Here is a 27,908-nt window from a genome sequence, read left to right on the forward strand (position 1 = left end):
AGAGGAGGAGGAGCAGGAGGAAAGGAGGAGAGGAGGAGGAGGAGGGAAAGGAGGAGGGAGGAGAGGAGAAGGAAGAGGAGGGAGAGAAGGAGGAGGAGAAGGGAGAGAAGGAGAAAGAGGAGAGGGGAGGAAGAGGAGGAGCAGGAGGAAAGGAGGGGAGGAGGAGGAGAGGAGAAGGAAGAGGAGGGAGAGGAGGAGAAAGAGGAGGGGGAGGAAGAGGAGGAGGAGAAGGAGGAGGAAAGGAGGAGAGGAGGAGGGGCAGGCGGAGAGGAGGAGAAGGAAGAGGAGGGAGAGAAGGAGGAGAAGAGGAGGAGAAGGAAGAGGAGGAGGAGGGAGGCGGGGGGTGCGGGGGTGCGGAGGAGGGGAATCGTCGTGCCGCTCGGGGCCGGGGCCAGGGCCGGGGCCGCCGCTGGGTCCGTCGGGCAGGACCGGCCCTGCTGCAAAGGCGCAGCCCCCGCCCCCCGCCTCCGCCCCCAGCCCCCTCGGCCCCCCGTGCTGGCCGGGGGCCCCGCAGCTGCGGACATGTGCATGATGTCCTTCAAGGTGAGCGGGCCGAGCCGGGCCGGGCCGGGCCGGGCGGGGCGGGGGGCTGCGGGCAGGGTGGGGGGACCCTCCTCCGGCCCCGTGGCAGGGCGCCCACTCGGGACCACCCTCCTCCTTGGGCTGTCCCATCCCCCCCCCTTCCCGTGACCCCGCCGCCGTGACCCTTCCCCTCGACCCCCCACCTCCATGTCCTCCCATCCTCCTTGGCCTCTCCCCCTGCCCCGCAGGGTCCAGGCCCTGTGCCCTCCCCCGGTGCCCCCTGCCCACCCTGCCGGCCCCTCCCCGGGCCCCACGGTGCCCGCCCCCACGGTCCCGCTTCGAACAGTGCTTGGCACAGAGTAAGCACTTAACAGCTACCATCATTATCACCCCCCTGTGCCCACTCCCCCAGTCCCTCCCTGCCCGTCCAGCCCACTCCCGTGATCGCTCCCGGTCCCTCCTGCCCACTCCGGCAACCCTTTGGGGGAAGCGGCGTGGCTCGGTGGAAAGGGCGCAGGCTTGGGAGTCCGAGGTCGTGGGTGCGAATCCCGCCTCTGCCACTTGTCAGCCGTGTGACTGTGGGCAAGTCACTTCACTTCTCTGGGCCTCGGTTACCTCATCTGTAAAATGGGGATTAAGACTGCGAGCCTCACGTGGGACAATCTGATGGCCCTATATCTACCCCAGCGCTTAGAACGGTGCTCTGCACGTAGTAAGTGCTTAACAAATACCAACATTATTATTATTATTACCTGTACCACCTGCCCGCTCTCGCAGGCCTTCCCCGAACCACCTGCCCACTCTCAGGTCCTTCCCCATACCCCCTGCCCTTTTTTTCCCGATTAGACTGTGAGCTCGGCACTGGGCAGGGATTGGCTCTATCTGTTGCCAAATTGTACATTCCAAGCGCTTAGTACGGTGCTTTGTACATAGGTAGCACTCAATAAATGCTATTGAATGAATGAATAAATGAATGAATGAATGGTCCCTCTCTGCACGCCCTGCCCACTCCCGTGGTCCCTCCAAGTGCCCCCTGCCCACTCTCGCAGCCCTTCCTTGTACCACTTGCCCACTCGCAGGCCTTCCCTATACCACCTGCCCACTCTCATAGTCCTTCCCCATACCCCCTGCCCTCTCCCGGGATCCCTCCCTGTCCCCCCTGCTCACTCCTGTGGTCCCTCATATTTCTCCATGCCCCACACCCATTTCCCTCTCCTGATCCCTCTGCCCCTTGCCTCAGATCTCCCCTACCCCACCCCAGGCCCTCTGCCCTCCCCACGTGCCCCTCTTAGTGTCTCCTTTGCCCCCATATGCCCACGTCCCCATGCCCGTGCCATGGACCCTCTGCAAACCCACACACCTGCCTAACCGAGTCTCCCCCCTCCCCGGGTGGCAGGGAAGAGAAAAAGTCCACCCGCCAGCGTCCGGTTAACGGCTTCTGGGGGATTGCACTCGGACGCTCTGCGGCCTGGCGGATTTTCACCGTGTCACCCTGTTGGCTCTGCCGAGGACTGCAGCTATTTCAGGATCGCGCCCTCTTTTTTAACTTTTTCGACCTAATTTTATGCAGAAGTTCTGTGAAAGTAGGTGAGTTTTCAGGACCGTTTTAAGGAGAAAGAGCCCTTGTGTACCTCTTCCTATATTAGCTCTTACCCGCCCTGTCAGTGTTAGTGATAATAATTTGGTATCATTTAAAGTGCTTACTGTGTGCCAAGCCCTGGGCTAGATGCAGCTATGGAGATGGGGCACCGTCCCTGTCCTACACGGGGCTCACAGTCTAGGGGGAGGGAGAACAGGTATTTCATCCCCATTTTACAGATGAGGAAAATGAGGCACAGAGAAGCCAAGTGACGCGTAAGGTCACAGGGGAGCAGAGTCGGGGTTAGAACTCAGGTCCTCTGACTCACTGGCCTGCACTCTTTCCTCTAGGCCGTGCTGCTTATCCCCACCCCCGTCCCCTACCCCAGGTTGCTGTAGTGTGTTTGATCTTAATTTGTTTCCAAAATGTCTTCCTTTAAAGAGAGACCCATATTTTCCCCTCCCTCCCCTTTTCCTTCAGCTTTCCAGTATCTACAGCAGAGTGTCTCTGCATTGGCCTTTTCCCAATCTCTACGCCCACCCCCTGACTCCTCGAGTCAACTCCTAACTTCACATTGGGAACACAGGCTTCCCGATGACAACGACGATGGTGATGATGGTATTTGTGAAGCGCTTACAACGTGACAGGCACTGTTCTAAGCTCCAGGGTAGAAACAGGCAAAGCCGGTTAGATGCAGTCCCTGTCCCATGTGGGGCTCACGGTCTCAATCCCCATTTTACAGATGAGAACTGAGGCACAAAGAAGTAGAGTGACTTGCCCAAGGTCACACAGCAGACAAGGGTGGAATCCCAGGCCCGTGCTCTATCTGCTACTCCATTCCTGGTTTCGAAGCATTTAGTACAGTGCCCTGCACCCGGTAAGCACTCAGCAACTACCCCTGATTGATTTAAAGCAGGGTCAATCAATCCATCAATCAGAGGTATTTTCTGAGCACTTACTATGTACAGGGCACTGTACTAAGCGCTTGGGAAAGTATAGTGCAACAGAATCAGCAGACACGTTGCCTGCCCGTAGCGAGCTTACAGTCTAGAGGGGGAGACATTAATGTGAATAAATTATATTTATAATATATAAAGATTTGTACATAAGTGCTGTGGGGTTGGGGCAAATATCAACTGTCCAAAAGTCACAGATCCAAGTTCATAGACCACGCGGAAGAGATAGGGAGCAGGGAAAAGAGGGTTCAATCCGGGAAGGCCTCTCGGAGACGCTGTGACCGTAATAATCCTTTGCAGGTAGAGAGCGTGGAGGTCTGGCATATATGGCGTGGGAAGGAGCTCCAGGCTAAGGGGAGGATGTGGGAAAGGAGTCGGTGGCGAGATAGACGAATTTGGGGCACCCTGAGTAATAGTAATCGGGGTATTAGTGAAGCGCTTACTACGGGCCAAGCCCTGTACTAAGCACTGAGGTGGATACAAACAAATCAGATTGGACTCGGTCCTTGTCCCATATGGGGCTCCCAGTCTTAATTCCCATTTTCCAGATGAGGTAACTGAGGCCCAGAGAAGTTAAGTGACCTTTCCCAAGGCCACACAGCTGACAAACAGCGGAGCCGGGATTGGAACCCGGATCCTTCGAGGCCTCTCTGCTTCTCTGTAAGGGTAAGCTGGCGCTAGAGGAATGGAGTGCGTGGGCTGGACCGGAGTGGGAGAGGACCTCGATATTCTGCCCCTGCCAAACGGATAGAGCCGGGGAAGCGGAGTCAAGGATTTTAATCCCAGAGTCAGCGAGTTGGGGAGAACCAGGAGCACGGCACCTGCCGGCAGACGCCGATTTAATCCGAATAACCGCCTCGCTGTTGCCAGCCTGCCTCCCTTACTGGAAGGGGCTGTCGGATGCCAACCGTGACATTTGTCTCGACCTCCAGGTTGAAGCAGGATCTTCCCCAGCGGCTGGGAGAGCGACTGCTTGCTAACAGCCGTCTCAAGTGGAGAGCGTTCGAAGTGGAGAAACTGTAGTGAAAGGAAAGTTAATGAAATCCAGTCCTAATGAAATGAAGTTGTCTCACAATGGGGCGTGTTTTCCCTCTTGCTGTAATGAGGTTCTCACTCTAAGTAGGCTGACCCTTTTATTTTTGACAAACAGCAGCTCGGCCTAGTGGAACGAGCGTGGGCCTGGGAGTCAAAAGGACCCGAGTTCTAATCCTGGCCCTGCCACGTGGCTGCTGCGTGACCTTGGGCAAGTCCCTGACTAAGCCCTCTTCTTTTTTTCCACTCTTCTGCGTTGCCCTGACGTGCTCTCTGCATTCATCCCTCCTACCCCAGCCCCACAGCACGTATGTACATGGCCTTAATTTATTTCAGTCTGTCTCTCCTTTTAGACTATAAGCTCTGGTGGGCAGGGGACATGCCTACCAACTCCATTGTATTGTACTTTTAGTACAGTGTTTGCACAGAGTTAACTCTCAAAAAATACCACTGATTGATTCCCTTCTTCCAGATTTCTCGATCACCCTGCTTGTTTCCCAAGCCTATCCACTCTCCTCCTCGACAAATTGGCACGTCAGCTTTCCCGAGGAATATTCAGACCGGGGCCTCTTTTCTGAGGGAAATAATTCAGAGAAAGGATTTGGGGATAGATTGGAGAAAGCAGAATCAAAGATGATTCCAGCGTTATGAATTTGAGGGACCAGGCAGTTGGCAACACCCGAACCAGAGAAGGAGAAGCAGTGTGGCCTAATGAAAAGAGCCCAGGCCCGGGAGTCAGAAGGACCTGGGTTCTAATCCCGGCTCGGCCACGTGTCTGCTGTGTGACCTTGGGCGAGTCTGACTCCCGGGCCCGGGGTCTGTGCATTAGGTCACGCCGCTCCGAGGAAAGGTAGGTCGGCTCAGGTGTCCCAGCGTCGGAGGGCAATGGCTGGGAGACGTGGGAGTCCAAGGGAGGGGCGGAGAAGGGGCCGAGAGGTCCGAACGTCCCCTCTCCCCCTCAGAGTAGCCAGCCAAGGGGAGAGAGGGATTAGCGGAGGGAGAGGCCCAAATTCATCAGGAGCATCCAGCCCCGCACCAGCATGTCCCTGTGACTCATGCTCAGCCAACTGGGCCACCAGCCAAGGCATGCTTAGCTGAGCCCTGCATTAATACGCCCCCTTCTCCTCTTCCCTTCCCTCCCCCAAGGCATGCTTAGGTGATCCCTGCATTTAATGAGCCTCTCCCCCGCTTTCCCGCCAATCTCCATCTCGGATGGCTGCATTTTTCGGCTGGGAGAAACTCCTAATAAGAAGCAGTATGCTGTGGAGATTTGTCCCGCAGATGCCAGTTCTCTCGATTACAGAGTGATCCCAGGCTGGGAGCCCCATGTGGGACAGGGACTAGTCTGACCGGATTACCTTGTATCTAGCCAAGTGGATAGAACACGGGTCTAGGAGTCAGAAGGTCATGGGTTCTAATCACATTTGCCTGCTGTGTGACCTTGGGCAAGTCACTTCATTTCTCTGGCCCTCAGTTGCCCCATCTGTAAAATGAGGATTAAGGTCGGGTGCCCCACGTGGGACGGGGCCTGTGTCCAATCAGATTAACTTGTAACTACCCCAGCATTTAGAAGAGTGCTTGGCACATAGTAAGCATTTAACCAATACCATAATTCTGTATAGTAGCCCGCTGCAACGGGGTCCGCTGATTTTTTCAAGTGGCAGTCCTTTAGACTGTTAGATTATTGTGGGCAGGGATCGTATCTGTTTATCGCTGTATTGCACTCTCCCAAGCAGTGGCCTGAACACAGTGATCTACAGTGCTCTCTACAGTGCTCAGTAAATACGATTGAATGGGGCACCCCCGAGTTCAGGATATACATGGAGGTGACAAGCTCCTACGAAGGCTCTGTCCCTCCCACCTGCCTGCCTGTCACCCAGCCCTTGAGCCCCGCTGGCCGATGGTGACGTCCTGTCCCCCCACAGGCCGAGTGGGTGGGGGTGGGGGAGAGTCAGGCGGCTGTCGTCTGGGGGCTGAGATGACCTCTCCGAACGCCCGCGTCCGACCCTGCCGTTTTGTTTCACCAGAAGGAAACCCCGCTGGCCAACGCGGCATTCTGGGCCGCCCGGAAAGGGAATCTGGCGTTGCTGAAGCTGCTGCTGAACAGCGGGCGTGTGGACGTGGACTGCAGAGACAGTGTACGGACCGGGTAACTGCATGCCCACAGCACCCTCTTCACCCGCCTCTTTGCCCACCCGCGCTGGCTTCTCTTCCCTCATTTTTTTGTTTTATGGTATTTGTGAAGCACTTACTCCGAACTGGGCGCTGGGGTTGGACACAGCCCCTGCCCCACATGGGGCTCACAGTCTTAATCCCTATCCTCCAGATGAGGTAACTGAGGTGCAGAGAAGTGAAGTGTCCTGTCCAAGGTCACACAACAGACAAGTGGTGGAGCTGGGATTAGAACCCGGGTCCTCTGACTCCCAGGCCCAGACTCTAACCTGCAGCCTCACTGCTTCTCTACCGATTGCGGTGTTGTGTCAAACACTGGGAGAATCGGGGCCTGCCCCAGGCCCACAGGGGCGGGGGGAGATCTAGAAAGGTGGTTGTGGGAGCAAGGTATAGAGGTTGGTGTTACAAGATATAAGTAACAGGAAAAACAACAAAGAAGAAGGCAGGAAAAGAGATCTTGCCTTGAAGAAACTGCAGATGCTTCATCCAGTGGTGTTCATTTGGACGGTGCAGAGTTTAAGCCAAGTTCTGAAAACTATGTGGCTGGTTTTGTTTCCAATAAGGGTCACTGGAGGGTGGCCCACCCACAGCGGTCTTCGAGTCGTAGGCAACTTTCCTTCTTGTGTATTTTGCCGCCACACTTCCTGCCCCCTGCCCCGAGTTTGAATTTAAGAGGGAGACTTTACCGCACTGATTTGTCTTTAATTAAAGGCCTGGGGCCCGAGTCACATTTTCTGTGATTCACTACATGACGTCAACACCACCAGCCACCCTTTGTTCAGTAACTGTGTCTCCTTGGCCAGGGTTTCTGCCTCAGAGGAGAATTTTTACAAGTGGAGATTCTAACCTCCTCCTTTTGAGCGTGTCCAACTAAAGTTCTGAGAGGCGGCGTGGCCTAGGGGATAGAGCACAGTCCTGGGAGTCGGAAGGACCTAGGTTCTAATCCTGGTTCTGCCACTTGTCTGCTGTGTGACCTTGGGCCAGTCACTTTACTTCTCTGAGCCTCTGTTACTTCATCTGGATGATGGGGATTAAGATTATGAGCCCCATGTGGGACTCTGTGTCCAAATGATTAACTTGTATCTACCCCAAGGCTTACTAATAATAATAATAATTTTAATTATGGTACTTGTTAAGCACTTACTGTGTGCCAAGCACTGTTCTAAGCGCTCGGGTAGATACAAATTAATCAGGTTGGACACAGTCCCTATCCCACACCGGGCTCGCACTCTTAATCCCATTTTTTACAGATGAAGTAACTGAGGCACAGAAAAGTGAAGTGACTTGCCCAAGGTCACACAGCAGACAAGTGGTGGAGCTGGGATTAGAACCCATGACCTTCTGACTCCCAGGCCCGTGCTCTAGCCATTGCACCATGTTGCTTCTCACTAAAAAATTCCTGTGTTTCTATGTGGTGCTTTTATTACCAAAGCGCCTTACATTAATCTGTTATTTACTCTTCCCAAAACCCCTGTGAGGTAGGGTTCAGATATTATTATCCCCGGTTTACAGATGGGGAAACTGAGGCATGGGAAGGTTAAGTGACTTGCCCAAGGCCACAGAGGAAACAGGTGTCAGAGCCGGAACCTGAACCCGGGGCCTCTGGCTTTCAGGATCGTGGCTCTCCCATCACACCACACTACAGGTGCCTGAGACAGAATTAAGCGCTTAACAAGTAGCATTAAAAAAAAATGTTTTGAACGTTTCCTCACACAATCACATTAAAAAACACCCACCGTGTGTCCCTAGCCTTGCAGTAAAAGTCCCTTTGGCAGTCGGACCTTCCCTGGGGTTGGCTGGGCCCAGGGGTTGAGCCGCTGAGCTGACGGGCTAACGATACCGTGGAATGACAGCTTGAGGTTGGATCGATGGTCTTTCTGCTCCTTCCCTCCAGCACGGCACGACGGTCCTGATGGTGGCTTCCTACGCCGGCCACATCCAGTGCGTCCGAGAGCTCGTGTTGCAAGGAGCCGACATCAATCTCCAGAGAGAGGTGGGTTCGGCCGAGCCCCTGCCGGGTTCCGAATGAAGGAGCGGCATCGGGGAATGGAGGCGGGAGCTGGGGAGGGGCGTGAGGATGAGGTGGACGCAGTACAAGCTGGGCCTTGGGTTTTTTTGTGTGTGTGTTTGCTTTATAGTATTTGTTAAGCACTTACTATGTGACAGGCGCCCTTCTAAGTACTGGGGGAGATGCGAGGTAATCAGATTGTACTGTATTCTCCCAAGTACTTTGTACCCTGCTGTAGACTGTGAGCTCCTTGTGAGCAGGGCATGTGTCTGTTTGTCGTGGTAGTGTACTCTCCCAAGCACTTAGTACAGTGTTTTGCACACACTAAGTACTCAACCAATGCAGTGGAGTTGAATTGAATTGTTCTGCACACAGTAAGCGCTCAATAAATACAATTGAATGAATGAGTGACGCAGTCCATATCCCATCTGGGGCTCATTCTCTTAACCCCCAATTTTACAGATGAGGTAACTGAGGCCCAGAGAAAAGTGAAGAGACTTACCCAAGGTTACGCAGCAGACAAATGGCGGATCCAGGACTAGAACCCAGGTCCTTCTGACTCCCAGGCCTGTGTAAGCTCCATGTGGGACAGGGACTCTGTCTGACCTGAATCATCTTATATCTACTTCTGCGCTTAATACAGTGCTTGGCACGTAGTAAACACTTAACATCACCATCAGTGGTATTTATTGAGCGCCATCTATGTACAGAGCACGGTACAAAATGCTTGGGAAAGTCCAGTACAACAGTTGTCAAAAACGTTCCCTGCTCACAAGCTTACAGTCTCGAGGGGGTGACGAATATTAACATAAATTATTCTAATACATAATAATAATAATAACTGTGGGATTTATTAAGCACTTACTATGTGCCAGGCACTGTATTAAGAACTAGATAATTAGGTTGGACACTTCCCTGTTTCACATAGGGCTCACAGTCTCAATCCCCATTTTACAGATGAGATAACTGAGGCCTAAAGTTAGCGTGATGGTGAGAGAGGCAGGGGTAACAGGCGTGCGTATCTGAATTTCCACTTCCTTGGGCTGAGAAAAGAGGAAAGAGCACGGGCCTGGGAGTCAGAAGACCTGGGTTCTAATCCCAACTCTGCCACTGGTCTTCTCTGGGACCTTGGGCAAATCACTGCACTTCTATGAGACTCAGTTCCCTCATCTGTAAAATGGGGATTAAGACTGTGAGCCCCATGTGAGGCAGGGACTGTGCCTTACCCCAGCACTTAAGAAACCTGACACATAGTAAGTGCTTAACACATGCCACAGTTAGTCACTTAACTTCTCTGTAATTCAGTTTCCTCAACTGTAAAATGAGAATACAGTACCTGTTCTAATAATAATTATGGTATTTGTTAAATGCTTACTGTGTGCCAAGCACTGTTCCAAGCACTGGGGTAGATTCAAGGTAATCAGGTTGTCCCACGTGGGACTCACAGTCCTGATCCCCGTTTTACAGATGAGGTACCTGAGCCACAGGGAAATTAAGTGACTTGCCTAAAGTCACGCAGCTGACAAGTGGCGGAGCGGCATTAGAACCCGCAACCTCTGACTCCCAAGCCCGAGCTCTTTCCACTAAGCCACGCTGTTCACTCTCCTACTTAAGACTGTGAGGTGAGAGATGGGCAGTGATAGAAGTTTGAATCTGAATTTCCACACCCGTGGGCTGGGATGAGAGAAGAGCAGGGCCGCCCACCTCCAACTCATGATCAGCCCGTCTCCAGCCCGCGTCCAGGCCCACAGAGCCGGTGCCCGGCCCGGGCGGCCGGAACCTCCCTCCCGGCGCCAGCGTCCGAGTTCGGCCGAGCGCTTGGACTGACCCGCCTCTCTCTCCAGTCAGGCACCACGGCTCTCTTCTTCGCCGCCCAGCAGGGCCACAACGATGTCGTCTGCTTCCTCTTCCAATTTGGGGCCTCTACGGAATTCAGGACGAAGGTAAGAGGCGCCGTCTCTGCTGCTGGGTGTCGGGGCAGTGGGTGGGGCGGGGGGCAGCCGGGTCTGGGCAGCGTTGGACGGGGGAGAGTCCGTCTGGGTGAGCTGAACAGAGCAGGACGGAAGCAGCGTGGCCTAGTGGACAGAGCCCGGGCCTGGGAGTCAGGAGGACCTAGGTTCTAATCCCGACTCCGCCACGTGTCTGCTGTGTGACCTAGGGCAAGTCGCTTCACCTCTCTGGGCCTCAGTTAACTCATCTGTAAAATGGGCATTAAGAGTGGGACAGGGACTGTGTCCAAACCGATTAACTCGTTTCTGCCCCAGCGCTTAGAACGGTGCTTGGCAAATAGTAAGCGCTTAACATGTACCACAATTATGAATTATTAGCAGAAGGTTCCCTAGGCCCTATGGCCCTGAACCCTGAGTTTCTTTAGCATGCCCCCTGGGTATGTGGTGGAAGAGTCCCAGCCCCCCGGAGCTGAACCTGGTTTCGGGGAGCCAGGTTGAGGGTGGATTAGGATTCCCCAGCACCCCATCGGTGGGGGCCAAAAGGCCCAGGGGCCGGGAAACGAGTAAGGGGCTTCCAGCCGGAGGCAGGTCGAGTAAGAGCCCCAGCCGGAGGCAGGTCGAGCCTGGGCCTAGAGGCGACTGCCCCGATCAGGTATCCAGAGATTTGGGCAGACTGGCAGGCAAGGGGATAAGAAGTGGCCCGGACAGAGGGCATCGTCGTCAGGCTAAGTTCAGGGCGAAACTGTCACCACCACCACCACCACCATCATCATCATCATCATCATCGTTATCATCATGGGTTCTGTGAGCAGAGCACTGTACTTGATGTCTACTGTGTGCAGAATATTATATCGGGTCTGTCCTGACCTCCTACTGTGGAGAAACCATGGTGCCGGACACCCGTTGCGGGCGGAGCATGAACTGGACACCAAATGTGGGCCCAGCTATGTTCTAGGCACTTACTGTGGGCAGAGCACTGTGCCGAACGGCCACCTGGTACAGAGTTCTCTACTGAAAAACGATGTGGCCCAATGGAAAGAACACGGACATGGCTTCCGATTCCAGCTCTGCTATTTTTCTGCTGCACGACCTTGGATAAGTCACTTCGCTTCTCTGTGTCTCAGTTCCCTCATCTGGAAAATGGGGATTTAATCCTCCTCCCTCCGACTTGGAACGAGAGCCTCATATGGGTCACGGACACGGGGGATTAAGACTTTGAGCCCCGTGTGGGACAAAGACTGTGTCCAACCTGATTAACTTGTATCTACCTCAGCACTTAGGACAATACTTAGCGCTTAGTAAGCGCTTAACAAGTACCATTATTATCATTAATAATTATTATTATTAAGAGATTTGATGGATTTCAGAGGGGAGGGTCTTTGTTTCTTTATTCTTCCCGAGAGATCGCTGAAGGGAAGCTGAACGGCCCCTCTGCTGTTCTCCGATTAACCAAAACCAGGAGGTTACCAAGGGGCAGTGGGCTTTTTTCCTAAGAGGGCGTTCCTAACTCTTTGGGATGCTGCAAGTACAGTCCCTTCGATGTATGTCTGCATTCGGCCCAGACAGAATGAATAGTTCAGTGAGCTGTGCGGACCTGGACTTCTTCCAGACAAATCAGCCTGGCCCGGCCTCGGGTTCCGGCGGGCACGTGGCCGAACCGACCGGCGTTCCACCCTGGCAGTGGTCAGGAGGGCAAAGCCGCGGCTGTTCACGGCACGGTTTGTGGGGTGGGGAAGGGGCTCCTCGCCCCTGAGAAGGGGAAGGGGGAGGAGGAGGAGGAGAAGTTCCACCCAGCTCCGGGCGCCACCAGGGATTTGCAAGAGAGCAGGAAGCGGTCACCCCACAAACCACAGTGACCCAAGGTGTTTGAAGGGAGTCAGTGGTGGCGGGTAGTTTTCGGGGGAAATAATAATACTAGTAGCAGTTAGCAGTACACACGAGCCTGCAACCTGGGCATTAGCCTTGACTCCTCCCTCTCATTCAACCCAGGTATCCAATCCATCACTGAATCCTGTCGGTTCCACCTTCACAACATCGGTAAAATCCACCCTTTCCTCTCCGGCAAACTGCTTCCACGTTAATTTGCTCGTGGATTTGTTCGTATCCACCCCAGCGCTTAGTACAGTATCTGGCACATGGGAAGCTTTTAACAAATACCACAGTTATTCTTATTATTAAATACCGTCCTAAGGGCTGGTAGATAGAAGCAAATGGGGTCGGACACAGTCCCTGTCCCCCATGGGGCTCACAGTCTCAATCCCCACTTTCCAGATGAGGTCACCGAGGCCCAGAGAAGTGAAGCGACTCGCCCAAGGCCACCCAGCAGATGAGTGGCAGAGCCGGGAGTAGGACCCCTGACCCTGTGACTCCCAGGCCCGGGCTCTGCCCACTACGCCGTGCTGCTTCCAGGGAAGGCGCCTCGCGGGGGGCCGGTTGTGGGGCGACGGTGCCGGGAGGGACGTGCTGGCGTCCACCGTCCGTAACAGCCGTCCTCTCCTCGGGGGGTGGGGCAGGACGGGGGTTCGGCCCTCCTTGCTGCCAGCCAGTACGGACACCGACAGGTGGTGGAGACGCTCCTCAAGCACGGCGCCAACATCCACGACCAGCTCTACGTGAGTCCGGGCTGCAGCACGCCGGGGACGGGGGCGGGCTGTCTGTCTCTGGTAGTCGGGCGGGTGCGTGGGGGCCGGCGTCTGTCTGCGTGTGCACGTGCAAGCCCTCTTTGGAATGAGTGATAACAGGAGTTGTGTCCGCCGGTCTGCCGGGTGGCCTTGGGCAAGCCTATTGACTTCTCTGGCCCTCAGTGACCTCATCTGTTAAATGGGGATTGGGACGGTGAGCCCCGTGTGGGGCAGAGACTGTGTCCGACGCCGTTGCCTTGTGTCTACCTGCTCTCAGAACAGTACTAATATTAATAACTGTGGTATTTGTTAAAAGCTTACTATGTGCCAGGCACTGTACTAAGCGCTGGGGTGCATACGAGCAAATCGGGTCGGGCACAGTCCCTGTCTCACGTGGGGATCGCATTCTTACGCCCCATTTTAGAGATGACTTCCAGACCTGTGCTCTTTCCACTAGGCCAGGCTGCTTTCGTCTTTTATTCCTCCCAATGGAGACATCTTCTGTAATTTAATTGATTTATCTTCAGTCTGTCTCCCCCTCTAGACTGTAAGCTCCTTGTGGGCAGGGAACGTGTCTGTTATATTGTTCTAGTGTACTCTCCCCAGCGCTCGGTATAGTGCTCTGCACACAGTAAGCGCTCAATAAATACGACTGACTGACCAAATGCCAGGAAGGGGAGAGAAGCAGAGGGAAAGAATCTAGTGGGAAAGCAGATTTTGACTCTCGGATTATGGGCCCCAGTGTAAGTCTCCTGCCCCGCTAGGATAGCCAGCCGGGAAGAGCTGTCGAGTGGGAGTGATCTTTTCTGCAGGCCCCCCACCCCGTCCCCCTGCACCCCAAAATGTTGGTCTTCTCACCCCTCTGCCTCAGATTGGATTTGCTTCTTTGGGAACTGGGACTAATATCTTGATTTCTATCCTCCCGCGACTCGTCCCAATTCAGGATGGAGCCACCGCGCTCTTCTTAGCGGCCCAGGGAGGCTACCTAGATGTCATCCGATTGCTGCTGTCTTCCGGGGCGAAAGTGAACCAGACGAGGCAGGTAATGTCCGTCCGTCCACCCTGGTTAAGAGAACCTGTCCGGCTTGGGGCCCCTCTAAACCCTGGAGGCTTGTCCCCCTACAATTAACCCGTGATTCTGTCTCCGTTTACCGTGTTTAATAATGACAACTCTGATGTTTTCTAAGCGCTTACTATACGCCACACATTGTAACAGATGCACTACACTCCAAGCAGACACAGTCCGGCCCCACATGGGGCTCACGGTCCAAGAGGGAGTTCCAGATGGGGTTACTGAAGCACAGAGAAGTCAAACGAGTCGCCCGAGGTCACACAGCAGGCAAGTGACTAGGTTGAGGACTCAAGTCCTCTGACTCCCAGACCTCTTTCCACTGGGCCGCCCTGCTCGGTCCTGATGGAGCCCCTCGGGTAGCAGGCGGAGTCCTTGAAATGGCTGGGTCTGGAAGCCAAGTCTACCCTCTCCTGCCTCTTGAGCCATCAAATCCGGAAGGAAAGTGTGCGTCGCACCAGGGATGTGAGGGAAAAGACAGACCTAAAAAGGCAGTGTGGCTCAGTGAAAAGTGCACAGACCTGGGAGTCAGAGGACCTGGGTTCTAATCCCAGTTCTGACAGTTGCCTGCTGCGTGACCTTGGGCAAGTCACATCACTTCTCTAGGCTTCAGTTACCTCATCTGTAAAATGGGGATTAAGAGAATGAGCCCCATGTGGGATATGGACTGTGTCCAACACAATTAACTTGTATCTACCCCAGTGCTTAGAACAGTGCTTGGCACATGGTAAGTACTTAGCAAGTACCATAATTATTATTATCATTATTATTGTTCTAAGTCACTTAACTTCTCTGTGCCTCAGTTTCCTCATCTGCAAAATGGGGATTCGATTCCTTTCTCCCTCCTACTTAGACTGTGAGCCCCAAGTGTCCAGACTGATTAACCTGTATCTACCCCAGCACTTGGATTAGTGCTTGACACACTGTAAGTGCTTAACAAATATAATAATGATAATAATAACATTTCACGAGCACCTTGAAGATGGGGAGAGCCAACATCCTGGGGGCTCTGTCATGCAGTAACAAAATTCCAGACGGCCGCAAGACTCCATAGACAGGCCGATCTGAGCTTTGCCCTTGGGCATCTGGACCAGAGGATCCCGGGAAAGTAATAATAATAATAATTGTGGTATTTGTTAAACGCTTACTATGTGCCAGGCACTGTACATGGATGTTCAGGCACAGTGGGATGGATATAAGCAAATTGTGTTGGACCCAGTGCCAATCCTGCATGGAGCTCACAGTCTTAATCCCCATTTTACAAATTAAGTAACTGAGGCCCAGAGAAGTGAAGTGACTTCCCCAAGGTCAGATAGCAGACAGGTGGCGGAGCCGGGATTAGAACCCAGGTCCTTCTGACTCCCAGGCCCGTGCTCTACCCATTCTGCCATGCTCCTTCTAAACCCTCATTTCACCTACTCCCCCTTCCTTCAGCATTGCCCTGGCATTTGAAGCTCTACCCTTTAATCAGTCCGTCAATCAGTCAGTCATATTTACTGAGTGCTTACTCTGTGCTAACTGTTCGGGAGAGTACAAGATAACAATATAGCAGACATATTCCCTGCCTACAACGAGCTTGCGGTCTAGAGGTCCTTGCTATTCCTCTCGTCCTCAGCCCCACGACATTGATGTACATATCTGAAATTTATTTTAATGCCTGTCTCCCCTTCTGGACTGTAAGCTCACTGTGGGCAGGGAAAGTGTCTGCCAACTGTATTATATCGTACTCTCCCCAGAGCCCAGCACAGTGCTCTGCACACAGTAAGTGCTCAATCACTCACTGAATGATAAGTACCGGGTCACAACAGGAGAGTAAACCCCTAGGCCAAAGAAAAGCTCGTGGGCCTAGCCGCCTGCCCCCCTCCCCAAGCTCCCGGCTCTAGGAGTCTTGTGACCGAGGGGTCTGGGTCCTTCTTAGCTCCCTCCCAGGTGTGGATTCATTCAATTCATTCAATAGTATTTATTGAGTGCTTAGAATGTGCAGAGCACTGTACTAAGCGCTTGGAATGGACAGTTCGGCAACAGATCTAGACAATCCCTGCCCCTTGACGGGCTTACAGTCTAATCGGGGGAGACAGACAAAAACAGGAAGCTGTCCATCCTGGGACCCTTTATGCAGGTCTCCACTCCAGTTGTATCCACCCCAGAGCTTAGTACAGTGCCTGGCACATAGTAAGCGCTTATAAACACCCCAATTATTATTATACGGCAGCGTGGCACAGTGGATAAAACGTGGACCTGGGAGTCAGAAGGTCCTGGGTTCTAATCCCCTGCTCCGCCGCTTGTCAGCTGTGCGACGTTGGGCAAGTCACGTCGTTTCTCTAGGCCTCAGTTATCCCATCTGTAAATTGGGAGTTGAGACTGTGAGCCCCACATGGGACAGGGACTGTGTCCAACCCGATTTGCTTGTGTCCACCCCAGCGCTTAGTTCAGTGCCCGGCACACAGTAAACGCTTGACAAATACCACAATAATAATTATAATGATTCACGGTACCCCACTGCGGCGGGAACTGAGCCTCATCAGCCTGAGGGTCTGCTCTTGCCCCCGTGAATCAATCGATCAATCCCTGGTATTTATTGAGCACTTACGCTGTGCAGAGAACTCTACTAAGCGCTTGGGAGAGTTCGATGCAATACAACGAGTGGATGTGTTCCCTGCCCATAATGAACTGAGGGTCTGGAGGAGGGAGAGCTGGATTGAGCTAGCTGAGCTCCCTGCCCTCACCTGAAACCGCTCTTTGATCAGAGATTAGGACCCAGCAGGGCTCGGGGTGCAAATCATCCCATCTCTGGGAGTCCTACAGGCCAGGTGCTGGTCCAAATCTGGGTGGCCTGCACCCTCTGCTGGAGGAAAAGATCCCAAACGACAGACCTGCAAAAAGAAATCCTAGCGAGCCAGTCGGTCACTTGTATTTATTATAATAATAATATTCATTCATTCAATAGTATTTATTGAGCGCTTACTATGTGCAGAGCACTGTACTAAGCGCTTGGGATGAACAAGTCGGCAACAGATAGAGACAGTCCCTGCCGTTTGACGGGCTTACAGTCTAATCGGGGGAGACGGACAGACGAGAACGATGGCACTAAACAGCGTCAAGGGGAAGAACATCTCGTAAAAACAATGGCAACTAAATAGAATCAAGGCGATGTACAATTCATTAACAAAATAAATAGGGTAACGAAAATATATACAGTTGAGCGGACGAGTACAGTGCTGTGGGGATGGGAAGGGAGAGGTGGAGGAACAGAGGGAAAAGGGGAAAAAGAGGGTTTAGCTGCGGAGAGGTAAAGGGGGGATGGCAGAGGGAGTAGAGGGAGAAGAGGAGCTCAGTCTGGGAACGCCTCTTGGAGGAGGTGAGTTTTAAGTAGGGTTTTGAAGAGGGAAAGAGAATCAGTTTGGCGGAGGTGAGGATAATAACTGTGGTATTTGTTAAGCACTTACTATGTGTCAAGCACTGTACTAAGCGCTGAGGTGAGCTTCTTCTCCTCCCTCATCGACACCCATGCCCGTCACCCCCGCCGATTGTTCCGGACCTTTAACTCTCTCCTTAGGCCCCCTGTTCCTCCCCCTCCCCCATCTCTCACCCCCAATGATCTGGCCACCTATTTCCTCACGAAAATCAACACGATCAGGTCTGAGCTCCCCAAAGTCACCCCTCCGCCTCTCCCCTCCCCCCCAACGACCCCCTCCCCTACTTTCCCATCCTTCCCTGCAGTATCCTCAGAGGAGATCTCCTCCCTCCTCGCAAGTGCCACCCCCTCCACCTGCGCCTCGGACCCCATTCCCTCTCACCTTCTTAAAACCATCGCCCCTGCCCTCCTCCCTTCCTTAACTTCTATTTTTAACCACTCAATCTCCAAGGGCTCCTTCCCCTCTGCCTTCAAACATGCCCACGTCTCCCCCATCCTAAAAAAACCCACTCTTGACCCCACTTCCCCCTCCAGTTATCGTCCTATCTCCCTACTACCCTTCCTTTCCAAAATCCTAGAACGAGTCGTCTACAATCGATGCCTAGAATTCCTTAACTCCCATTCTCTCCTAGACCCCCTCCAATCTGGCTTCCGTCCCCTCCACTCTACTGAGACTGCTCTCTCTAAGGTCACCCATGACCTCCTTCTTGCCAAATCCAATGGCTCCTACTCCATTCTGATCCTCCTTGACCTCTCTGCTGCCTGTGACACTGTCGACTATCCCCTCCTCCTCCATACCTTATCTCACCTTGGCTTCACGGACTCTGTCCTCTCCTGGTTCTCCTCTTACCTCTCTGGCCGATCATTCTCGGTCTCCTACGCTGGAGCCTCCTCCCCCTCCCATCCTTTAACTGTTGGAGTTCCTCAAGGGTCAGTTCTTGGCCCTCTTCTGTTCTCCATTTACACTCACTCCCTCGGTGAACTCATCCGCTCTCACGGCTTTGACTACCATCTCTACGCAGATGACACGCAGATCTACATCTCCGCCCCTGTCCTCTCCCCCTCCCTTCGGGCTCGCATCTCCTCCCGCCTCCGGGACGTCTCCACCTGGATGTCGGCCCGCCACCTAAAACTCAACATGAGCAAGACTGAGCTCCTCATCTTCCCTCCCAAGCCCGGTCCGCTCCCAGACTTCTCCGTCACCGTGGATGGCACGACCATCCTTCCCGTCCCGCAGGCCCGCAATCTCGGTGTCATCCTTGACTCGTCCCTCTCGTTCACCCCACACATCCTATCCGTTACCAAGACCTGCCGGTTTCACCTCTACGATATCGCCAAGATCCGCCCTTTCCTCTCCACCCAAACGGCTACCTTACTATTACGGGCTCTCGTTATATCCCGGCTAGACTACTGTGTCAGCCTTCTCTCTGACCTCCCTTCCTCCTCTCTCGCCCCGCTCCGGTCTATTCTTCACTCCGCTGCCCGGCTCATCTTCCCGCAGAAACGATCTGGGCATGTCACTCCCCTTCTTAAACAACTCCAGTGGTTGCCTATCGACCTCCGCTCCAAACAAAAACTCCTCACTCTAGGCTTCAAGGCTCTCCATCACCTTGCCCCTTCCTACCTCTCCTCCCTTCTCTCTTTCTACCGCCCACCCCGCACGCTCCGCTCCTCTGCCGCCCACCTCCTCGCCGTCCCTCGGTCTCGCCTATCCCGCCGTCGACCCCTGGGTCACGTCCTCCCGCGGTCCTGGAACGCCCTCCCTCCTCACCTCCGCCAAACTGATTCTCTTTCCCTCTTCAAAACCTTACTTAAAAATCACCTCCTCCAAGAGGCCTTCCCAGACTGAGCTCCTCTTCCCCCTCTACTCCCTCTGCCATCCCCCCTTTACCTCTCCGCAGCTAAAGCCTCATTTTCCCCTTTTCCCTCTGCTCCTCCACCTCTCCCTTCCCATCCCCACAGCACTGTACTCGTCCGCTCAACTGTATATATTTTCGTTACCCTATTTATTTTGTTAATGAATTGTACATCGCCTTGATTCTATTTAGTTGCCATTGTTTTTACGAGATGTTCTTCCCCTTGACGCTGTTTAGTGCCATTGTTCTTGTCTGTCCGTCTCCCCCGATTAGACTGTAAGCCCGTCAAACGGCAGGGACTGTCTCTATCTGTTGCCGACCTGTTCATCCCAAGCACTTAGTACAGTGCTCTGCACATAGTAAGCGCTCAATAAATACTATTGAATGAATGAATGAATACAAGCAAATCAGATTGGACACAGTCCCTGTCCACATGGGGCTCACGGTCTCAATCCCCACTTTACAGATGAGATAATTGAGGCCCAGAGAAGTGAAGCGACTTGCCCAAGATCAAACAGCAGATAGGTGGCAGAGCCGGGATTAGAAACCATGACCTGTTGGCTCCCAGGACCGTGCTCTATCCACTGTGCCATTATTGAATGCTTACTATGTGCAGAGCACTGTACTAAGCACTTGGGAGAGTGGAGTATAACAATATAACAGACACATTCACGGTCCACAAAGAGCTTATAGTCTAGAGGGGAGGCAGGTATTAATATAAATAAATAAAATAAAAGCACATAAGTGCTGTTAGGCTGGGAGGGGGGATGAATAATGGGAGGGAATCAGGGTGATGCAGATGGGAGTGGAAGAAAAGGCTTAGAGTGCACAAGCAAGGAAGAAGGCAGGAGTGCAGCACACTGTGATCCTCATGCTAGAATTTTACATACAAAATCAACGCCATAGACGTGCTAACCATGTATCCCAGTTACTCTCAGGAGCTGGTCCACCTCACAGAATGGTTTGGTTCTTCATAGTTCTTCCATCGGAAACCTTCATCCCTGGTGTCCTGGCCCCTTTGAGCCTTCAAGCCAGCTTTCAGTCAGTCAGTCGCATTTATTGAGTGCTCACTATGCGCAGAGCATGTACTGAGCGTTTGATAGTAGTATTTGTTAAGCACTTACTGTGTGTCAAGCACTGGGGGAGATACAAGATAATCCAGACCCATATGGGGCTCACAGTCTAAGTAGGAGGGAGGACAGATATTGAATCCCCCATCCGTAAAAAGATGGGGGAATTGAGTCCCAGAGCAGTGAAGTGATTTGCCCAAGGTTACACTGCAGGGAAGTGACGGAGCTGGGATTAGAACCCGGGTCCTCTGACTCTCAGGCCCAGGCTCTTTCCACTAGACCATGCTGCACACCTCTAACACGCTGCTGAGATGTGGGAGGCATATGAGGGGAAAGGAGAGGGGAGAGTAGGGCCAGAAGAGGGTGACAAGGACCTAAGGAAAAATCTGAAAAGTGATTTTAGAGAGATCAGTGTAAACTGAAGAGGATAGGGCAAAACCAGGTTATCTGCTCCCCTGATTAAAGCTTGCAACAACGAGCTTGTGGAAATGGGAATAGAGACCTCACAGAAAGTTAGAGAAGGGAAGTTTAGACTAGAGGTTAGCAAGTTCCCAGGGCCAGGTGATCTGTGTGAGATTCCCTAACTTGGAGGGGAAGTTGAGAAACAGCGTGATCTAGTGGGTAGAGCATAGGCCCGAGAGTCAGAAGGAACTGAGTTCTAATCTAATCAGGCTTAGAACTCAGTTCCTTCTGGGAACTGAGAAGTGAGAATTGGGAAGGTCACTTAACTTCTCTGGGCCTCAGTTATCTCATCTGAAAAATGGGCGTTCAATACCTGGTCCCCCGCCTAGTTAGACCAGGTGGTCCGGGGACTGTGTCTGACCCGATTATCTCGAATCTTCCCCATTGTCATCATCAATCATTTATTGAGCGCTCAGTATGTGCAGAGTACTGTACTAAGCGCTTGGAAGAGTACAGTACAACAGACTTAGCAGACCTGTTCTCTGCCCATAAAGAGCTTACAGCCTAGAGGGAGCAGTAGACATTAACATGAATAAATAAGTAATTTATAAAATAGAATTTAAAGACATGTACTAAAGTGCTATGGGGCCGGGGGTGGGATGAACATCAAATATCCAGAGGTCACAGACTGAAGTGCAGAGACGACCCAGAAGGGAGAATGAGCTGGAGAAAAGACGGCTCAATCGGGGAAGGCCTCTTGGAGGAGGCGTGACCGTAATGATGCTCTGAAGGCGGAGAGAGTGATGGTCTGGCGTATATGGAGGGGGAGGGAGCTCCGGAGGACGTGGGGAAGGGATCGGTGGCGAGGTAGACAGGATCAGTTTTGTTTCCTGTCTCCCCCATTTAGACTGTGAGCCCGTTGTTGGGCAGGGATTGTCTCTATCTGTTGCCGAATTGTACATTCCAAGTGCTTAGTACAGTGCTCTGCACATAGTAAGCGCTCAGTAAATACGATTGAATGAATGAATGAATGAATCAGGGCACGGTGAGGAAGCCGGCGCTAGAAGAGCGGAGTGTGTGGGCTGCGTTGCAGTAGGAGAGCAGCCAGGTGAGGTAGGAGGGGGCAGGGTGATTGACTGGCTTTAAAGCCGATGTGAAAAGGTTCTGTTTGACGCGGAGGCGGATGGGCAACCCCTGGAGGTTCTCGAGGAGTTGGGGAGACGTGACCTGAACGTCTCCGTGGATGAACGGAGCAGCAGATTCCAAACCTGTCGTCCCTCCAATATGTGGGGCAGAGACCGTCCGATCTGACTATCTTGTATCTACCCCAGTGCTTGGTACAATGCTTGTCACCTGGTGAGCATTTAACAGATATGTCCATCATTATTAGTAATAGTAGGTGCTCGATCCAGTGCTCGACCCTCCGCAGAGCCTCAGCTCCCTCATCCGCGAAACGGAGATTCAATCGTGCAGTCATTCGTTCAGTCGAAATTTACTGAGGACTTACTGGGTGCAGAGCCCTGTACTAAGTGCTTGGGAGAGTACAAAACAGCAATAAACGGTCACGTTCCCTGCCCACAGTACGCTCACAGTCTAGAGTGGGGGGGGGGCAGACATCAATACAGATAAATAAAATTATACCTATTCTCCCTCCTACTTAGATTGTGAGCCCCATGTGGGACCTGATTATCTTGTATGTGCCCAGCATTTAGTATAGTGCTTGGCACATTGGAAGTGCTTAGAAAATACCACAGTTATTATTAGTAGTAATAGTAGTATTAACAGGTGACCAGTCCAGTGTTTTAAATACAGTAGGCACCTAGTACAATGCCAGGCTGCATGGCTCCCAATGCCAACAGTTGATGCCTTCTCGCTGTATCTCAATCTCATCTATCTCGCTATCGAACTCTCGCCCGCATCCTACCCCTGGTCTGGAACACCCTCCCTCTTAATAATAATAATAATGTTGGTATTTGTTAAGCGCTTACTATGTGCCGAGCACTGTTCTAAGCGCTGGGGTAGACATAGGAGAATCAGGTTGTCCCACGTGGGTTTCACAGTCTTAATCCCCATTTTACAGATGAGGGAACTGAGGCACAGAGAAGTTAAGTGACTTGCCCACAGTCACACAGCCGACAAGTGGCAGAGCTGGGATTCGAACTCATGAGCCCTGACTCCAAAGCCCGTGCTCTTTCCACTGAGCCACGCTGCTTCCACACAGATAATTCCTCTCCCCCCTTCAAAGCCTTATTGAAGGCCCATCTCCCGCCAAGAGGCCTCCCTTGACTAAGCCCTCTTCTCCTCTTCTCCCACTTCCTCTGTGTCGCCCTGACTTGCTCCCCTTATTCATCCCCTCCTTCCAGCCCCACAGCACTTCTGTCCATATCTGTAATTTTATTTATTTATACTAATGTCTGTCTCCCCCTCTAGACCGTAAGCTCATTGTAGGCAGCGAATGCGTCTGTTATAATTGTGGTGTCCTCTCCCAAGTGCTTAGAATAGTACTCTGCACACAGTAAATGCTCACAGTAATCGTACTAATTGACAGACTCGGCCCACAGGAAATGCTCATTCCATACGATTGACTGATTGACTAACAGCGGGTATCTTTTTCCTGCAGGACGGGACGGCGCCTTTGTGGATCGCATCTCAGATGGGGCACAGCGAGGTGGTGCGGGTGATGCTCTTGCGAGGAGCGGACCGTGACGCTGCCCGGACGGTGAGCGCCGCTTCCTGTCGGGATGCGGAGCGGGCAGGCCGTGATGGGGTTCAGGTCGGGTCAAAAAACAGTGGCGTCTCTGGGGACGCCTTCCAGGGTGGCGTGCCCCGGGAGAATTGCCGTTAGCCTGGTCTCTCATCAGCCTGTCGCAGCTTCGTCTCCTCACTTTTCTCTGCCACGCCGCCCGGATGATTCACTTCACCAAATCCGAGTAGGTCTCTTTCCGGCCGTCACTCGAGTAAAGTGAGGCAGAGGCGTGCGGCTTCCCTTTCTTAATTTTTGTGGTGGAACTAGTAGCACCGTGGCCTAGTGGAGAGAGCCCGTGCCAGGGAGGCAGAAGGATGTGGATTCTCATCCTGACTCTGCCACTAGTCTGCTGTGGGACCTTGGGCCAGTTATTTCACTTTTCTATGCCTCAGTTACCTCATCTGTCAAATGGGGATTAAGACCGTGAGTCCCATGTGGGAGATTCATTCATTCATTCAGTTCATTCAATCATATTCATTGGGCACTTACTTTGTGACGAGCACTGTACAGTACAACAATTAACAGACACATTCCCTGTCAACAATGAGCAGGGACAGGGATTGTGTCCAACCCAATTTGCTTGACTACCACCCCCCCCCAGTGCTTAGTACAGTGCCTGGCACATAGGAAGCACTTAACAAATACCAGAGTTATTATTATTATTCTAATCCCGACTGCAAGGTTGTAGCTCCAGCACTTCAGCGCATGCTCGTCTGCTCCCGGAAGGATCGCCAGGAAGCCGTGTGGTTCTCATTTCAGGCCCACGGAGAGGGTGGAGGGTTGAATTTCAGGATTTCAGGTCCGTGGAGAGGGCCGGGACCGCAGGAGGGCTGGATCAGGGCATCGAGAACGCCGCTCCTAACCGGCCTGCGTGTCCCCGTCTCTGTTAAGGATGGCACGACGGCGCTGCTCAAGGCAGCCAACAAAGGCTACAACGACGTCATAGAGGAGCTTCTTAAATTCTCTCCCACCCTCGGCATTCTTAAGGTCAGTAGGGACGACCTTGGGGCCCGGACACTCAGGGAACGGTCTGTGGGCCCCAGTTGGAGAAGGAGTGAGGCCCAGTGGAAAGAACCCAGAGCTGGGAGTCAGAGGACCTGGATTCTAATCCTGGCTTCGCCATTTGCCTGCTGTGTGACCTTGGGCAATCACTTCACTTCAGTGGGCCTCAGTTTCCTCATCTGTAAAATGGGGACAAGATGCCGCTCTCCTTCCCCAGCTGACTGTGAGTTAGAGACTGAGTCTGAGCCAGTTATCTTGGGTGTACCCCAGTGATGCCAGGAGTTGGGGGAATCAGGGGGGATCGCTGAGTTAGATCGGGGCAGGGGAGAGAGCAGAACATTGAGAAGGAGCCTGTGTTTCCAGGAGCCACCAGACATCCAAATCTGTGTTTGTGATGCTCCTCCAATGTCCCCCGTCCACACACACACACACCAAGGGACAGAGACCAGATCCAATTCCCACCTGCGTATTCTCTCTCAGCACTCAGTAAAGTGCTCAGCAAGTACACAATAAGCACTTACTAAATAGTCTTACTCAAGTTAAGTCAGTCAGTCGTATTTATCGAGCGCTCACTGGGAGAGTAAAATACAAAGATATAAGACACCTTCCCTGCCCACAATGAGCTTACAGACTAGAGGGGGAGACAGACATGAATATAAATGAAATTACAGATATGTATATAAAGTAGAGTGCTGTGCATGCAGCAGGCGCTTACTAAAGATGACTGATTGATCGACTGATTGACTGAGGCGCCTCTCTGACCACTGACTGTCTGTCGTCTTGCTCCTAGAATGGCACGTCGGCCCTGCACGCTGCAGTTCTTAGTGGCAACATCCGAGCGGTGACTCTCCTTCTGGAGGCGGGGGCCGATCCAGCCCTCCGAAACAAGGTACCCCAGCCCCCACCCCGTCTAAGGTGGCAGGAGCTCCAGTATCAATCCGTCAGTGGTATTTATTGAACATTTACCGTGTACAGAGCCCTGGAATTAGCCCTCGGGAAACTAGAATACAACAGAATTGGTAGACTCCGGTCCTTCCGACTCCCAGGGCCAGGCTCTATCCACTGGGCCACGCCGCTTCTCGTCATCATCCTCTACATCCTCATCGAAGGTATTTATTGAGCGCTTACCGTGTGCAGAGCACTGGACTAAGCTCTTGGGAGAATCCATTACATCACTGTGGGAACATCCAGGGAGGGATACCTAGCACACTGATAATGCAGTGGGTAGTTTAGAAAGATCCCGGGCCTGGGCGTCAGGAGAACTGGGTTCTAATCCCGGTTCTGCCGCTTGCCAGCTGGGTGACTTGGGGCAAGTCACCTCCCTCGCCCAGGCCTCGGTTTCTTCATCTGTCTAATGGAGATTTAGTATCCGTTCTCTCTCGGACTGGGAGGTCTGAGTGGGATGGGGGCTGTGGCTGATCTGATTAACTTACCCCAGTGCTTGGTATAGTGTTTGGCACTTGATAAGCACTTATCAGATGTCACGATCAATGCCACAGTCCTCTAGACCGTAAGCTCATTGTGGGCAGGGCGTGTGTCTGTTATACTGTACTCTCCCAAGCGCTCAGCACAGTGCTCTGCACAAGCAAAAGCTCAATAAATACCATTGACTGACCGCCCAGATACATTCCCTGCCCACAGTGAGCTCACAGTCTGGAGGCAAAGAAGTCAGATTGAAGTAGTCAGATGATCACTCAATTAATGGCATCTCTTGCATGTTTTCCATTTGCAAAATAGTGGACTAAGCACTTGGGAGAATACACTTCAATAAAGGTGGTAGATACGATCCCTGCCCACAAAAAGCGGACAAGTCCAGTGCTCCGCACGCAGCGAGCGCTCAATAAATACGATTGAATGATAGAATAATCATTAGCTCCCTTGGTGTGTAAAGCACCCAACTAAGCAGGGCAGAAGAAACAACGGATGGGATTTAGACACGGTCCAGCACACGATTATTTATTTTGTAAACATTTTTATGGTTCTTTTCTCCTGTTTTGAGGGTAAGCTTCTTGCGGGCAGGGGACATGTCACTCTGCTTTTTTCTCTACTGCCCAAAACGCTTAGTTCAGGGCTCGACACCAAGTGAGCGTCCAATAATTACTAGTGCTGCTGCGGTTTCTCCGCCTCCTCCTCCTAAAACCATAGCTACTATGAGAGGTTCACAGACCGAGAATGGCAGAGAAGGCTGGCGACATAGACACATAAGGAATGGTGAAATTACAAAAACAACTTTAAAGACAGGGCCGATGATAAACACAATGAAAGCAACGAGTGCACAAGCGCTTATTGTGTGCAAAGCAGTGTACTAAGTGCTTGGGAGAGTACAATATAACAAGAGATGCCCTCTTTGTAGCCCCTCTACTGTGTGCTTTGCCCATCCTAATTGATGAGGATGATGATGCTCACTGAAGCAGCACAGCAGAGGAAGTAGCGTAGCCTAGTGGACAGAGCGCGGGCATGGGAGTTGGAAGGCTCTGAGTTCTAATCCCGGCTCCGCCACTTGTCTGCTGTGTGACCTTGGGCAAGTCACTTCACTTCTCTAGGCCTCAGTTATCTCAGGTACAAGATGGGGATTGAGACTGTGAGCCCCATATGGGACAGGGACTGTGTCCAACCTGATTAGCTTGGGTCTACTCCAGTGCTTAGAACAGGGCCTGGCGCATAGGAAGCGCTGAACAGATACCGTTATTATTAAGCATGGCTTGAGAGGATGAGAGGATGAGTAGTCAAGGTTAACTCTCCACTTCCCAGTGAACCCCAGGATGTTGGAAGCCGACATTTAGGAACGGCAGTGCTGGATTTTCCTTTTCTTGAACCATGGGTAAATCATCGTTTGGGCTTTGCCAGTTTCAGGCTGAAATCCAAACTAAGGCCTTTGGGCCCTCCTGCGTCCCACAGACGTGCATTTTTTTGTTGTTGTTTCAGGCCAATGAACTGCCAGCAGAGCTTACCAAAAATGAGCACATCCTGAGCCTCCTCCGAACAAAAGAAACCCCCTGGAAAACCTAATGCGGCTCTACGTCCGAGAAGGCCAGCCCCGTCCACAGCAGAACCGGGACCGAACTGGGCTGGAAAACGGATTGGGATGTGGATCGGGAAGCATTTTTGAAAGAGCTCGCTCGTGAGCGGGATTGATCTGGCCCCTGGGTGCTGCGGGAGGGTCTGGGCAGTTTCCGGGGTCTCTGATGAGCACAGGGTCTCCCTCCCCACTGGCCTACAGCTAGGCTCTCGGGTGGGTGCCCATTTGCATGGTGTGAACTAATCCTACCTACTCTCAAGCCAAGATGACTGTTGGTCGCGTAGCTTACAGGTCCAAAGGTGGACAGGGCTCTAAGTCCCATGGAGGGGGGGTGGTCTTGGACTTTGGTGGACTTTTATATAAAGGCTGCAAGTCTGAATTTGGCTGAATCGTCGCACTGTCGCTTTGGTTTTGATATACAGAAATATTCACCAACATTATCGCTCAAAGGCACGTATTTCACTGGGATGCAAAACTTCCACCCAAGGGT

General features: G+C 52.6%; 1 protein-coding gene across 3 annotated transcripts; it reads left to right on the forward strand.

Moving 5' to 3' along the window:
* Positions 1–357: 357 nt before the first annotated feature.
* Positions 358–27,807, forward strand: ANKRD29 (ankyrin repeat domain 29). 3 transcript variants are annotated; one of them, XM_029069897.1, is made up of 10 exons: positions 358–543; positions 6,117–6,227; positions 8,156–8,254; positions 10,114–10,212; positions 12,732–12,830; positions 13,783–13,881; positions 23,272–23,370; positions 24,289–24,384; positions 25,190–25,288; positions 27,325–27,807. In XM_029069897.1, exons 1-10 carry the CDS (start codon positions 523–525, stop codon positions 27,406–27,408), a joined length of 906 nt encoding a protein of 301 aa, XP_028925730.1. In that variant the 5' UTR covers positions 358–522; the 3' UTR covers positions 27,409–27,807. The 3 variants fall into 3 exon arrangements, with proteins under 3 accessions (XP_028925730.1, XP_028925732.1, XP_028925731.1); XM_029069899.1 differs by lacking the exon at positions 358–543 and adding an exon at positions 1,937–2,109 and having other exon boundaries at positions 6,117–6,238; XM_029069898.2 differs by lacking the exon at positions 358–543 and adding an exon at positions 1,971–2,109.
* Positions 27,808–27,908: the final 101 nt, after the last annotated feature.

Source organism: Ornithorhynchus anatinus, chromosome 7 (genome assembly GCF_004115215.2).
Source record: "Ornithorhynchus anatinus isolate Pmale09 chromosome 7, mOrnAna1.pri.v4, whole genome shotgun sequence".
Classification (NCBI taxonomy): domain Eukaryota; kingdom Metazoa; phylum Chordata; class Mammalia; order Monotremata; family Ornithorhynchidae; genus Ornithorhynchus; species Ornithorhynchus anatinus.